At 44.1% G+C, this 15,284-nt stretch overlaps 1 protein-coding gene across 3 annotated transcripts; it reads left to right on the top strand.

Annotated features, from left to right (window-relative positions):
• Positions 1 to 1,148: 1,148 nt before the first annotated feature.
• On the top strand, positions 1,149 to 14,632 carry LOC117001534 (AKT interacting protein). 3 transcript variants are annotated; one of them, XM_033069953.1, is made up of 10 exons: positions 1,149 to 1,200; positions 5,344 to 5,459; positions 6,731 to 6,936; positions 8,465 to 8,529; positions 8,613 to 8,713; positions 9,994 to 10,082; positions 10,154 to 10,252; positions 10,467 to 10,574; positions 11,098 to 11,158; positions 13,706 to 14,632. In XM_033069953.1, exons 2-10 carry the CDS (start codon positions 5,418 to 5,420, stop codon positions 13,811 to 13,813), a joined length of 879 nt encoding a protein of 292 aa, XP_032925844.1. In that variant the 5' UTR covers positions 1,149 to 1,200; positions 5,344 to 5,417; the 3' UTR covers positions 13,814 to 14,632. The 3 variants fall into 3 exon arrangements, with proteins under 3 accessions (XP_032925844.1, XP_032925841.1, XP_032925843.1); XM_033069950.1 differs by having other exon boundaries at positions 13,703 to 14,632; XM_033069952.1 differs by having other exon boundaries at positions 1,160 to 1,204; positions 13,703 to 14,632.
• The last annotated feature ends 652 nt before the right edge of the window (positions 14,633 to 15,284 follow it).

Below are 15,284 nucleotides of genomic sequence, written 5' to 3'. Positions count from 1 at the left end.
CATCTCTCACTCAAGGAAAGGTGAGGGACCAGGGCTGTTCACCTTCGAGAGGAACCTCAGCCCTGTCTGGCCTGTCTGCAGCGAGGGCTCCGAGCAGGGACCAGGCTGTGCTCCTGGTGCCCAGCACTGGCACAGGAGGAAGGGCAGGAATGATGCCCAGGAAGCTGCACCTGGCCATGAGCAAGGAGCACTGAACAGCCAGGCCAGAGGCTGGGGAGCCTCCCTCGCTGGGGATGTTCCACAAGTGCCTGGACACAGCGCTGTGCCCTGTGCTCTGGGATGGCCCTGCCTGAGCAGGGAGCTTGGACCAGATGATCCCGCTGTGCTCCCTTCCAACCTCACCCATTCTGTGAGGCTGTGAGGAAAGAAACCAAAAAAAACCACAAACAGTTGAAAATGTTTTTTAAATGTCCATTTTTAGTAGCCTGCGAGAAGGTGTGACTAAAGTCCGTGACTGATTACGTCACCTCTAGTAGGAGGCTGGAGTTCTTGGCTCATACAGGCAGCGTTAGCTCCAAATTTTGGAGAGGCTCAGTGAATGCCTCCGGACATATATACACGGTGTTCACCGAGCTGCAGCGCTGTGCTGCTGTGCCTCTGCCCCTCGCTGCCCGGTGCGGGAACGTGTCCCCGCGGCTGTCACGGCTGGCACGGCCACAGCTCCGCCTTTGCTGCCGTTCCGAGGGCTCTCCCGGCCAGCCCGGCCCGGCCCCGACCCGCCCTCAGCGGCCCCGCGGAGGAGGGCCCAGGCCCCGCCTCTCTGCCCCACCGGCCAATGGCGTGCGTCCCCGCGCACCCCGCTGGCCAATGAGAGCTGCTCATTTTCCTAAGCTCCACCCCCGGCGCGTCCGGCCAGCTGAGAGAGTGACAGGTGCACCCGCGCGATCCCATTGGTCCACCCGCCCCGAGATGGACAGGCTATCAAACCAATGGCCGTGGGCGGGGCGGGGCCCGCGCTGCGATGGGGCCGGGGCGGCCCTGGCGCGTCAGGGCCCGTCCCGAGCTGTGAGTGGCGGCTGCGGCCGCGCCGCCCGCCCCGCGGGGCGGAACCGGGAGCGGCGGGCGCCGATTGGCCGCGGGGGGCGGCCCGGATGTGCGGCCCGAGGGGCGGGCGGTAAATGGGGCTGTGCCGGGGGTAGCGGGAGCGGCGGCGGCGGCGGCTGCGGGGCCTGGGCCGCGCGGGGGAGCGGCGGAGCTTCGGTGGGTAAGCGAGAGGAGCCACGGTGCCCAGCCCTGCTCGGGCTGAGCCCCCCGGGGGGAACGGAGGCGGTGGGCGTGGGGGTGCCGTCCCCGCGGCACGGGAGGGCGGCGGGGCTGTTCTGTCGCTGAGGGGCTGCGGGGTGTCTGTGCCCGCGGGGCCGTCACCCGCCGCCGGGAGGGGCCGGGCGGGCGCGGCCCGTTGGGCCCGTTGTGGCTGCCCCGCGCGGGAGGCACCGCGGGCTCGGGCCGCGCCGGGCACGGGGCGGCTGCCAGCGGGGCCCGGCCCGCCGCTCCAGCCCTCTGTCCGCTGCTCTCCGCCCTGCGAACGGCTTCGTGCTGCGGCCTCGGCGGGAACAGCGCGGGCCCCGCTCCGGCTTCGCAGGACTGCTCCTAACCCCCCGTGACCCCGGCTGACAGGTCCCTCGGCAGCGCCCTGCGCTGGGGCACTCGGCCGGCCAGCTCCCCATGTCTTTGGGCTACTGTATCTAAGAGCGGGTCTAGTTGGGGTAGATTGCAGTTTCCTAGAGGACTGAGCTCGTAGCAGCAGGTGTCCGTATGGAACGTGTAAGCCGCCTGTGGAAGAAGAGTCGGCGAACAGGCTTGACTGGTCAGTGTTCCTGCTCACCGCCACCAGCGGCTCCCCTGTTGTCCGGCACGTTAACGTGAGGGTGAACCAGGGCCTTGGCTCCAGAGGAGGTCGGAGTGGCTGTGCTGCGGGGAAATAAGTTTCGGTGTGAACTGACAGCTACGGTAGCTGGACAAGCTGGAAATACTGTGTATGCAGCTGCTCTCAGGTGCTCTGCTGAAGTAGCTCAGTTTGCTCTCAGAAGTAGGAGTGGTTCCCTTTGATTTGTTGACGTTTCCAGAAAATTTTTGTAAGAGTGCTCTGTTCCAGGCAGATAAAGTTTTTTTTCACGTTGCTTTAGTGCGTTTGATCAAATAACTCTGTTGGTGATAGGAGAAAAGTATGTCATGTGCTGCAACACTGGGTAAAATGAGACATTTTTTTGATGAGAATGTTTAATGTAGAGAAGGAAAAGGTGCAAAAGCAAAGAACTTAAATGTTATGCTTTTGCTAGTGATAAATTTGGGGTTTTTTTTTTAGTTTTTCAGAGTGCTGATGAAGTATCAGATGATTTCACACTTGCTCTGACTGCTGGTGTGTACTGCATACCTGGAGAATGTGGATGTGAAGTTAGGCCTGGCAGCAGGTGGCTTTTGGTCCCAATGGGGTACTGTGGATAAGTTAAAAGGCCTTTCCATGAAGCAGTGTTTGAAGTAGTGTTTCTTCAGAAGTTTGTGTTTTGTCTTTGTTTAGTTGCTGTTTTGCTAAAAGGAAAGCACTAGAGAAGAAGGTAGCCGTGGGAGGAGGACAGCTGAGGAGGGTTGCTGTTACTTGCTATTCTTAAAGCAGGAGAAGTCAGTAGAATGTGCTATTGAGTAGCACATTATCAATCCTCTTCTGGATAAGGTACTGTGAATGTTGACAGTGTGAAAGGAGGGAGAGGGAGATGGTTTTGAATGTTTTTATTCCCCTTCCATCAAATGAGGAGAGAGTATTGTGTTGTTTTGAGAAGCTGATGGTTTTAGTAGTTACAGCACTGGAAGATGCCATAATAGTGTGTGCCTTGGGGTGACACTGAGCCCTGTGTAGGAGTGAATGCCTAAACTGCCTAGAAGTTCCACTTAATGGTATCAGGACTTGGTTTTCCTTTGTCTGCTGCAGACATAGTGAGAAGTAGGATAGGCAGTCTAATGTAAGTTTATTGTTACTTGGTTATTGTTTTAAATACTGATTTTAATTGTGTCTGTGATTAGTGATGGGTGGTAAATTGCAAGGTGAAGGTACTAGGGAGCATAAGCAGTTGTGGATAAGTTTCCTTTAGAGCTAGGGTTTTCCATTTCCACACTGCATAGGAGTGAATGTGATTAGAAATAAACTCTTAAAACACTTCGAAAAGCTTCTTAAATGGCACTTCTTTGGGCAACTTGTGCTCTGAGGTTCTGAGTTCTCCAATGTAAACAGTGTGTTAACAGGTGTAGGAGACTGGAGGCAGTTTAATAATCTAGGATGATACTATGTATGATTTATAACTGGCAAGCAACTGGGTAATAGATGTCCGTGTATGACAACCTGTGGAAGTTAATCTTTAGCTTAACTAGAAGTAAAATAATGTTTTATTTACTCTTGATAGCGTGTAAGTAGGCAAAGCTGGAAATGTACTGAGATACATAACTGCTTTCTGAAAGGTGGATCTGGTGACTAAACTGTATCTAACATTGGTTAGCAGGCTTCTAGAAAAGTTCCCTGTTTCCCTGGGAGTAGGTTGGGCTGTTTTTTACCTACATATGTTGTTCTTTGTCCTGCTGACTACTTTTATCCTGTCTCTGGTTCCGGGATAACGTAGCTTGTATTACCTAGTCGTAAAAAGCACCAGCCCAAAACAAACAAACTAATCCTGCCCCAATCCCATAATCACTCCAGATTCCAGCTGATTGTCTTCCAACCTGTACCTCAGCTTCCAGCACTTTTCCCTCTTGTCAGAGCTGGAGTGCTCAGGTGCTCTTTGTGCGTCAGTTCCTCCACCCTCTGCTTGCACCAGAGTTTCCCAAGGAAATGTCTCGTACCTTCCTGGCCCGGTGTCTTCCTGTCTTACTTAGTCTGGCTGCTTTGATGGAAAAGGCCTGTGGTACACCCTCTGGCATGACTCTGATTTCCAGACAAGAGATGGGGAAAAGTGAAAACATCTTCTCCCTGCTCTCACAGGGCAGTAGCTGTGCTTTGACTTTCTCTCTTCAGTGGCACAGAACGATGTGAAACTCTGGCTGCTGAAGCGGAAAAAATACCTGGAGGAACCTGTTGTATTTTGGAAAGTTTGAGATTATTTTGGGTGGGGAAATTAATTATTTTTCATCACTTTTCTGAAAGGTGCTTGCATTTTTTTTGAATGCTTGGCTACTGCATAGCTTAGAAGGCAATGATTTGATGTTTCTTTTAAATATTTAGAATTCCTAGACTTTCTTCGGATAAATGGTCTGGGGTTTTGTGTTGTTTTTCTTTCAGCAAGATTGGCATTTATTTTTATTTTAGGAAGATTTTGGTCATAATGCTTCCATTTTCTTTATAAACTAATCACCAATGGTGAACAGATGCCACCTTCCTTACTGTAGTAAAAATGTAGTGTTGAAATAGAAATTTGTGCCACTGACACTGTCTCTCTCATATCACGTTAACTTTCTTGATCCATTTTGTGCAACTTTCTACTGAAGAAACTGAGTGAAGTGCCTCAAAGCCATAGGTGATGGAGCCAAAAATGGGAGGGTGAGACGAGGAAGGAAGGTAGGAGAACTGGAGAGGGAAAAAAGAGTGGAGGCAATAGGCTGTGCCAGACAAGAGGTACTGTGAATCAGAGTTCTTGAACAAGCGATAGCAAGACTTAAAAAATAAAGAAAGAAAAGAAAGCAAGGACAGACACAGTAGATGACACTGAAACTCCAAATACTGCTGAAGTCCTTGTTATTGGGCTGCTGATCTAAAGAGCACTAAGCTTTAGTGCTCATAATGAAACCATTAAATAAGCCACAGAGAAACTTCTGTGTGCTATGGCTTTGTCTATGCCTGGTGGTGTTCCAATGCAGATGAAAACAAAACGACACATACACAACACAAACTCGATGGAAGAATCATCTCTGTCAGCAGGACTGGCAGAGAATGTCTCAAACTGGGACACTTCAGAAAGGTGTGAAGTCAACACTCTGTGAGGGACAGCACTTAGCAGTGGTTCTGTCTGAAAGGGTGCTGGACTGAAATGGGGAGGTGATAAGTTTAATATTTGCACATGTAGAGGATCTTCCTAAACTGTGCTGAGCCAAGAGATGGTCCTTTTTTCCTTCTCATTGGCAAAATCAACATGGAATGCAGAATATTGAGTATTTTTCTAGCAGAAAGAAGGCAGAGATACATATGCAGAAATAGACATGTTTTTCTTCTGGAGCATACAGTAGAGCTTTGGCATTTTTTAACTATTGTTGGTCTTGTGTACATGAAGTTTTCCTCTGAAGTTACAGAAAGATAATGCTGATTGCAGTTTTAGATCTGAGTCCTGTTTATTTGTTAAATGGATGTTCATTCTGTACTTTTAGGGAATCAATCTGAAACGCCTGAGGACACTCTGAAGACCCCAAAAAGTTCCATCCCTTTATTTGGAATACACGTTATGAACCCTTTCTGGAGCATGTCTACAGGTTCTGTGCGCAAGGTATTTAATGAATGGATGCCAGAAAGTGTTGTCATGCTTGGGAGGGGTGGGAGCAGTACTGGAACAAAACATCAGGTGATCTGCAAGTAGTGTTTTACTGTGCATTTATCCCAAGGGTTGTGATCACCTTCAGTAAAAGTGTAAACTAGCTTTGAGCTGTGTTAACTGGGCTGTGCCTGTGTGTGGAGTCTATTTCAGAATTTTTTGACTTTTTTTTAATCTGAAGCGTCTTTAAATAGGAAATGTGAAACAAATTTGTTCAAGTGGTGGAAACACTTTTTTTCTTAGGACATTTTAGTGTCTTATACAAAGCTTAGCCATAGCAAGTGCAATGAGCTTTGACAAAACTATGCCTCTATCATGCTATTGCTACTTGAGGTTGTAGAGTAATAAAAGTATGGGAATTCTAGGCGTAATCACTTCCCAGATGTTCAGTGCTGGGGCAAATTATGTAACACTGATCATGAGGTATTGTTACTAGTCTAGGTCTTGGGCCCTTCAAAACACCATAGTTTAAATCCTGCCTTTAGTCACCACATTTAGCCTAAGCACAAGTTTGTAGTCTGCATGTTTGTCTTGGCAATCTATAGAATGATTTTGGGGTCTGTGAGTAGTACGGTGTTTGTTGGCAGTGTTTTGTTTTTTATTTCCAAGGAAAGGGAGCAAAGGCATAAAAAAGTTCCTACAGTAAACTATTTAAACTTGATACACCTGCCAAATGGTGATTATTTCGTGGTGGGAGTGAGTTATAAGATCAGTTCCAAGTGGATTGTTGATGTCTTAAGCACAGGTAGAAAGTGAAATACATAAAACCTTGTTTTTCCATCTCAGTTTTACTAAACTACTTTTAAAGAGTCTTTGAAGTCTACAGTCTGAGGATGCTTGTCAGTAGAAATGATTTATCTTGATGCACTGTGTGCTAGAAATAGACTGACTTGTAAGCTGGTGTTGTATACTGTCTGGTTTCAGGTTCTAAATAAATGTAAGCCTCCTTAAGCATTTGTCCTAATCTGCAGATTTCCTATCCAGCATTGATTACTTTTGTACTTGTAAGTTGTGTTTAGTTGAACAAAAGTCTATTTTAAAAAAATGCAAAGGGTCATCCTTCCATGCCCTTCCTCAAGCAATAGATCACCAAAACCCAAGATATATTTCATTGGCATAACTTGTAATTACCATGATTTGGTTTAAATCTGTGTTAAAATATGTTCATATGTTAAGTGTGTCCGAAATACAGCCTGTAATCTCATGGTTCTCCTTTGATTTGACAGAGATCTGACACTGAAGAGAAAACATTGAGTGGAGACCTTCGAACCAGTCCCCTGCGAGCCTCTGCAAAGAAACAGTTGCCTTCTATCCCAAAGAATGCTGTGCCAATAACCAAGCCTGCTTCACCTGCCTCCTCCTCCCAGTCCACCAATGGAACACATGCTTCTTATGGGCCTTTTTATTTGGAGTACTCACTACTTGCAGAGTTGTAGGTTTTCACTTTTTTTCGTCTTTTTGAGGTCACTGGGCTTGTGTTTCAGTGGGGGGAAAAAACCCCTCCTGGTTCTTGCATGGTGTCTGTCATAGTCCTTTGAAGGCAGTAAAATGTTGTCTGCAGAGTGCTTTTTCTGGAGCAGCAGTCTTGATCCCTTGAGACAGAAAGGGAGAAGAAAAAGGAGATTTTAAGGGGTGTTTTTAGATGTCATTCTCTGAATTATTATATTTCTTGATCTAGAAGGAAACACACTGAGTTTAGGTATCCTGATCAGTTATCCTAATGGCTTTTTGGTCAGAAATACCAAGTATTTGACACAAGTATTGAAATAAAAGCAAGCAGATGTCGAGTGGGAAGATGCTTATGAATATATGGTGCTATCTAATGGAGTTAAGATGTGGGAGCTTCCTTCAGTTGTCACATGAAACACTTGAACACTGCCTGATACAGTTGATCAAGTGGATGTTGGGAAATCTATATTCCTTTCTGTGATATTTAGCGTGAAACTTATGAGGGGGGAGTTGCATTTCACCCAATCTACTGATTTGTAGGCTGCTGTGGGAGCATAAAAATCTCTACCCTCAAAACTTTCTGGTTATATAACTAGTTAGTGCTGCAAAGCTGAAGAGACTTCTTCTGTAACAGACATACTGGATTCCCAAGTATGTAGTGCCTTTTGGAATGAAATCCCTGGAGTCCTTATGCAACACTGAGTCTCAGTTCTTGTATTTAACTATTAAATTGAAAGTGAGAACTCTCAAAGTGTTTCTCTTTTTCAAGGAATTGACCCTTACTTTTTAATTCAAGAAATAGGTTTTTCTTCTGAGGAAATATATTGGTACTATAATGCAAATTCATTATTGGGAAAATAATGAATACTAGGGAAATGGTAACCAGAGAACTGTTAATATTTTGCTTTAAGATTGTTGTTTATTTGTGCAAGCACGTAGTGTTCAGTTTAATGGGCCCATAAGCCAGGTAACTGGAAAATTTGTGAACTTAATAATTTGGTTTTTTGTTTCTTGTGGCCATTGCCAGTGTAATTTTAGCTTGATCTGCATAGTGTCATCTGAAACTGAAAAATGACTTGTTTAAAATTGAGGTTGAAGTTTGGTCACATTTCAGCAGCAACTACAATTGCCTGTGAATCTGTGATCAGAATTACGTAATTGAATTTATTTTTTCTTTCTCCTTACTTTGAAACTGGGGATTCAATAGACAATTGGAAATTTCTGTACTGACATATGTTAAATGCATCTACTGAGGAAAGAGTTTTTCTGCTTCTGCACTTAGTTCTATCAAGAGGAATAGTGTTCTGTGCTAGTAAGTCTGAGTGGAGTGGTGCGAAAAGCAGGAGGGAAGGAGTGTGATTTCACTGTATTTGTCACCTCCTTCTGTGAGCAGCCTTGGGAATTGGGAGCGAGTTTGTGGAAGAAGGCCCTGTTGGGCTATGGGTGGTACATGCTGGGTTTGCTGTGTCAGTGTGGTTGTGGAGCTCTCTGAATGCTGACTCTGATTGCAGTACCTTGGTGGTGAAGCAGAAGTTGCCAGGTGTCTACGTGCAGCCCTCGTACCGATCAGCTTTGAGTAAGTTTGAACGTAACTTTTAAATTGATTTATACATGTACATTTTTTAATTCTTTCACTCAAGCAAACTTTCTCACTTGCAGTGTGGTTTGGTGTAATATTCATAAGACATGGGCTCTACCAGGATGGTGTGTTTAAGTTCACTGTCTATATTCCTGATAATTACCCAGATGGAGACTGCCCGGTAAGTGGTTGTGTCTTGGCTTTTTCTTCTTTCCTGGTGGTATAAATATGACTTTTTATTAAAGCTGATACACCAATTAGCTTCCCTTTTCCTTGAACTCATTTTGTTCACTTGACTGGTCTCATTTGCCATGTCTTGTACAAATTTGCAAACCACTGTGGAGGAATTACATTACTTTGATTACTGAGACTGGTGTGGAGTGAACTTCCTGAGGTCAGATGCATTAGAGTGTTAAGTAATCAACCAGTTCTTTTCCCCCACTCTTGATTTGCTACTTCCTCAGCAGGAACTTAAATTTTAAGCCCTTAAAGAGGTATCAGAATTCAGAGTAGTGATATAATGGAATGTAAAATCCAGACACTTATGCTGTGCTTGCTGTAATACTGCATGATTTCTTGATTATCTGTTCTAAATTGCATTGAAACAAAGGACTAAAAATTTGAGGAGATCATGGTGAAGCAAAGGGAGAAGAAGGTAGTATAGTGTTATCTTCCATCTGTGTTCTCCTTTTCTCTTTAGTGAAAAGTTTCCAAGTTATTACACCAATTTTAAAATAAAAATAAAAAAATACTTCGTGGCAGTCAGACTCTTCAGAGCAGCTTACTTTCATGGCCACACTTCTTGAGAAGAAGATTTAGGGCAGGTGCACACAACTGCTGTGTTGGGTAGCTGCCCGCTTGGTGTCGAGTTTTATGTAAAGCTATCATCTTTAAAAGAACAGAACTAGTAGGAAACAGTGTCTTTTAAAGGTTAGACTTTAGTATCTCTCAGCCAGACAACAGTCTTTTGCTAGAAGAGAACCTTTCTCTTGAAACTCAATTTTCTTTTGGAAGAATGTGTGAACTCTGCAGACAATGAGCTCTACAGAGCTGAAGATACCATGGTGTCACTGCACACTTTACTTAAGTGTGTAGGATAAAAAAAAAAGTATTGATTGTAGCTCAGGTATGTAAAAAGCTTTCAGTCACAAATAGCTAAACCAGAAAAACTCCTTTAATCTGTTCTTATCTGATATTATTACCTGTGTTGGCACTGGTGCCTGTGCAGTTAACTGGATTAGTTCCCTGATCTGGTGATAGCATGTCAGAAAGGACAAGACCCTGCATGTTACACAGGTGTGTTGGGTTACAGTTTCACAGCTGGTAGAAATCACTTGTGGTTGCTTTCTTTTAATACACTAACAATTCATTAGTATTTGGAAGCATTATTTGACTGACCTTCACCCAGTGGTGTTTGCATAAGGATTAAAGTTGTAATGATTTTTTTTTCCCCTAACGCAGCGCTTGGTTTTTGACCTGCCTGTCTTCCACCCACTAGTGGACCCTGTATCTGGTGAACTGGATGTGAAAAGAGCATTTGCTAAGTGGAGGTTAGTGCTGATAAATTGGTGGATTATTTGAAAAGTTTCTTCCATTCTTCATTGTGCTTTGTTCTTTTTAGGAGAAACCATAATCACATATGGCAAGTGTTAATGTATGCTCGAAGAGTCTTCTACAAGATTGATACAACCAGTCCTCTGAACCCTGAGGCTGCAGTGCTGTGAGTATCTTCCATGTGTATGGACAGGGCCTCTTAAGAGTTTTTGCCATAGACTTGCAGAAACAAGAGATTTGTAAAGTTCTGTCCACTTGTGGTCTCTGCTCCAGACTTGGTTGTGTTAGGAACTCAAAGCTGGGTTTTGCCAAGTCTGTGATTCTAGAGCAAACTTGTGGCTTCTTGCAATTACTTAACACTACTTACTTCTGTCTTGCAGGTATGAAAAGGATGTTCAGCTGTTCAAAAGTAAAGTGGTAGACAGTGTCAAACTATGCAGTAGTCATTTATTTGATCAGCCCAAAATAGAGGACCCCTATGCAATCGTGTGAGTACTCTGAGCAAATTCACCCTGTCCTAATGTTTTGAGAGCAGGTTTTGGTGTAGTTTCTGATGGCAGCCTTTCTCTGTAACAATAATTTCTCAAACCTCAGAACAAGCAAAGCCCTGAAGCGTCCACCTCCCATATTATTTCATGGGCACAAATGACCATGAATTAATATTGCTTTCTGGCTTTCCTGAGCTCAGTTTGCATGGCTGTAGCTTTGGTCAGAGTTTTAAAATCCTTCTAAAGCTTGCCTGCATTAGGGATGGAGCAGTCAGCCTCGTGGTAAATGAGTGGTTTTTCATGTCACATCTGCTGAATTTCCAGTTCTCAGAAATTAAAACCTAAGCATTTATTATTGTAAAGGTCCATGATAATGTGAATCTAGTTCTTAACTGTATATTTTAACACCACTTAAAATCTACTTAAAGTTCAGCAAACTAAAGAAGAATCACTGCCTTCTGCTCTCTCTTGTGCTGTTGTTTGCAAAAATACCAAGTAAGAGTTAACTGTACTTTTTCCATAGTTTTTCTCCATGGAATCCAGCTATACATGATGAAGCTAGAGAGAAGATGTTGACTCAGAAGGTATGTGCAAAGTTCACATTCTCACTCTAGGAAGGGCTTATTGCCTGATACAGGAAGAAAGATTCTCTGTGTACTAGAGAGCCCTTGTCCCAACCCTCTTGGGGCTCAGCAGTAGTGCTGGAACTGCTGTGGTCTCCTAACGAAGCAGTTATGTCACTGCTCGGACTCCAGTGTGTTAAGCAATTAATCACTTAGCCAGCAAGCTTTGTTAGTACAACTCTTGGCACACAGCAGATTTTTTTGTTTATGGATGGAAGGGATGAAGTGATTCACTGGCAACCTTGTTAGGTTGTCCTGCATTTGTCGTGACTGTTACCATTTCTGCATTACCTGAAAGTCCCCAGCTTCTTAGTTTTCTTCTGTTGAGAGATCTTTCATTACTAAATCAAAGCTTCAGCACTTTCTTCTCCTTGCAAAGTTTCTGAAGCAGCACAAGCACAATCCCTTGCTCACTTCTCTAATGCTGCTCATTTCAGATGAGACAACATCAGCTCACCAAAAGTACTGAGATTTCTTTCCATCACAGAGTGCTCTTACTGACAGTGCTAGAAGGTGTTGGCTCGTAGAGCTTTCTCCTGATGGGTGATGGGATGTCATTTGGGATTTGGAGTGTTCATGTTTTGTTTTTTTAATTACTGCTTTGCACTTGACAAGAGCTGGCACACAGCAATTCTGAGTCTGTGCTGAGTGGCCTGACAAGTCAATCCACTTGAAGTACAAAGGGATTCTGAAACAGTGGCTGCTGTCATAGCTGGACTGGCAAGAAAATACACTCTGAATGTTTTGGTTACTGACTTGACCTAAAGCTGTGTTATGGTTTGCTGGGGTTTTGTGTAATGAAAAATCTTTTTTTTTTGTCAGTTTGAACTTGTCTTCCACACTGCAAACTTTACCTCTTGTCCTTGCATGTCTTCTGGCATGAATGAGGTTTTTAAATTGATCTTAAAAAAGATACACTGCCTGAACTCAGTGTGGCAGTGTTCCCAACTGCCAGAGTCACATTAGAGCCTTAGAGCACACAGGAAAATATTTTGGCCAGACTGACTTCTTGATGTTACAAAATTTAAGAAATTATTTAAATACTTTATTTCCTCATCCCTTTTTCCTTCATTCTTCACCTCCTTATCCTTTAAATCAAAGAGAAATAATAGGTCAGAATGCTTGAAATGGAAAGGGTCTGATGTCTCAGAGACTAATAGCTAATAGTGACCTTTCTTTTGTCCTGTTTTCTTTGGAGATGCCTGTTGATTTCTTTTTAGGTGAAAACAAACATCTTCACTAACTATGGCCTGCGTGGTACTTAGTTGCTCCAGTTGTTTGTTAATAGGAATGGCCCATCTTCTGTCCTGTAGGAGATGTGTCCCAAAATGTCAGTGTAGCTGAGAAGATTCCCTGTAAAAACAAGTTCCTGAATCTTCCTACAGCTCTGGATGCTTGTTTATTACCCCTGAATTCCTTGGGAAACAGCTAGAGCATTCAGGAAGGGCAGTCGTGTCCCAGTTCCCTGCTGAGCACTTGGCTTTTCCAAGGTGTGTTTCCTGTGTGCAGTGTGGGAGAGGCAGGTGCCACTGCCAGGCTCAGGTTTAATTCACCCCTCTTATTTTCTGTTGTCCAGTGTGTTATGGCAGGTCAGCACGAAGCATGGGGAGGGGCAGAAGTGCAACTTCTCTTGTCCTGCTGCCTTAATTTACTTTGTCAAGTAAGACTTTCCATGTTGCAAACAAGTCTGCTTGTACAATTATCACTTTCTAGAGCTCAACACGCCATTCCAGGCTTGACTTAGCTGTTGTACACTTCCTGGTATTAAAATTACCCTGCAAGCTCTTCTGCTGCTTTGGCCAGCTAGAGTAGATGTCTGACTCACTGATCTCTAGCTACTTTGAATCTACAGATGCTCAAAGTTGTATCTTTCTCCTTTAATTTGAAGCCTTTTTTTTTTTTTTTGTCTTCTAAATTGCAATTTTCAGTTCAAAATGTTTGTTGCACTGTTGAATCTGTTGAATGGTTACTGTTCAAGCATTTAAGTGTGACAACTGCTCAGGGAAGGAAGGGACAGGTCCATCCTTGGAAAGGATTAGGAATCTCCCATATTTAGCAAAGGCATTAATTGCTGCTTTGGCACATTAATTTGTGTTCCCAACCCCCTGTGGTGTGCAGTGCTCCTCCCCAGCATTGCCAGGCAGAGCTACAGGGGCAGTGCTGGGGGAGGGTTTGGAGTGACACCTCCTTCTGTAGAACCAAGAAATGTGATGAAGAGCAGTGTAGTGATGCTGGCCTGGGGCCTCCAAGCAGAAGGAGTATCCCTGAATCTTTATGGTGGGATAGGGCAGTTAGGTCCTTAAAACTCCTATATTGTCAGTGTTCTGCAGATGCCATGCACATAACCAGAAATTAAACCAATGACCATGTTGCTATTCCTCTTAGAGGAGAGGAAATGGTGCAGGCCTCATTTGTTCTTGTATTTGCTAAAGATAAAATGGATGGAGGAGGATTTGAGAGGGTTTGGGTGTCTAAAAATTGTAACTTTAACTTTGTTCTCCCCAGAAGAAGCCAGAAGATCAGCACTGCAAAAGCATGAATGTCTCTGGACTGTCATGGGTGAAGCCTGGCTCAGTCCAGCCCTTCAGCAAAGAAGAGAAGACGATGCCCACTTAGCTGTCCTGAACACTGGTGCACAAAACACTTTCTGGGGGTGGAGGGAATGTAACGGAGGGAGAAACAGCAGAGCAGCAGTTTCCTTCTTGACTACGGATTAGTAAAACCCGAATGGTAGCAGTGACTCCAGTAAACCTGTTCAATGGATTACTGACTCTCAATGTTTTGCATATGCATTAGGTTTTAAAGGCTTGCCTGGAGTTTGGAAGTCTCTCTTGAACACTACAGTACTTCTTCTTGAAGACTGTCTAGGGTGGGTAATTCCTCAGGGCTCTGAAATGCCTGGAGGTTTTGGGTTGGTTTTTAAGCTTTTATTTTTTCCCTCCAGGAATAGCAATTTTTTAAGAAGAATCTTAAATTACTGGCGGAAATATTAGTATTGGAAATACGATGCCAGAGTTAAGCTGTGTTCATGTAAACTAATATAGCAGAGTTAAACACTATATTTAATGGTTTTAAATACTTTTGGTTTCTATTGTAAATATGTTAGGATTTGAAATTGTAAATAGACGGTTCATTGACTCCATTTAGCACTTTCCAGAAGTAAAGCTGGGGATGATGTATGATGTATTATTGATTTGTAAATGGATACTGTCACTAAAGCGCACATTAGTCTGACAGGGTGAAAGCAGAATGTCTGGCTTGTTAGACTTTTTAGTACAAAAACACTAAAATCAAATCTTTTAATGGTGGTTTCTTGAGCTAATAAAATATTAGAGGGTTTTAGATTCCCTAGGTGTCTAGGGGATTTCTTAGTAGGATAGCTTGACTGATGTGTGTTAATAGTGACATCTTAAAATAAAAAGAAACTATGCTCTAGCTTTTGTCCCTGTTAGTCTGTGCTGTGGACACTTAGTGAAGAGTGGGAGCACCTGGCTGCACAGGTGCTTGTCTGCATAGATGTTTGGGATACTCATGGGATGCCAGGAGCAGCTCTGTGCAGAAGAGACTCCTGTTCCACACACAGGAAAACCTCTCCAAAGCTCAAGCAAACCTGGGACAGACTCTTGCTTTTCCTAATGCCACAGCCTGGTGTGATGCCTCTTCTTGCCTCCCAGGAGTGTCCTATCAGAACTTGTAGTGTTAACCCCTTGGTGCTTTGCTACTTTTCCTTTGACTGCCTTTGCCTGTACAGGTGGCATTGGTGCCAACCAACTGCCTTGGAACAGCCTGAAGTGACCTGTGGTGTTTTGGGAGGGTGGGCAGTGACGTGGGGTTTGTGGTGAGATTTTTTTTGTGTTTTGTTTTAACTGACACTTAAATTCATTTGTCATTTGCAACCTGTTCTTTGTCTATTTCCTTTAGAAGCCAGTAAGTTGTTCTCAAAGACTTTCCCAGTAGTGTCAGTGACAGGAAAACCAGTTACCTTTGTGGCACTTGCCTCTGTCAGTGTTCTGAGTGGCATTGATGTCCCAATAGCACCAGTGTTCTGGACTCCTGGCAGGTTATCAGGAATTGAAAGTGCCTTGGA

This window comes from Catharus ustulatus, chromosome 11, assembly GCF_009819885.2.
Source record: "Catharus ustulatus isolate bCatUst1 chromosome 11, bCatUst1.pri.v2, whole genome shotgun sequence".
NCBI lineage: Eukaryota > Metazoa > Chordata > Aves > Passeriformes > Turdidae > Catharus > Catharus ustulatus.
The sequence above is the reverse complement of the archived record's forward strand: the minus strand, read 5'-3'. Positions and strand labels throughout refer to the sequence as shown.

What these genes read in the sequence shown, in the direction of transcription:
- LOC117001534 (XM_033069950.1), top strand. Translation starts at nt 5,418, where the DNA reads ATGAACCCTTTCTGGAGCATGTCTACAGGTTCTGTGCGCAAG. An exon ending in ACCCAGATGGAGACTGCCCG is followed by an intron (nt 8,714 to 9,993) that starts GTAAGTGGTTGT and finishes CCCCTAACGCAG; the next exon opens with CGCTTGGTTTTTGACCTGCC. An exon ending in AGAAGATGTTGACTCAGAAG is followed by an intron (nt 11,159 to 13,702) that starts GTATGTGCAAAG and finishes TGTTCTCCCCAG; the next exon opens with AAGAAGCCAGAAGATCAGCA.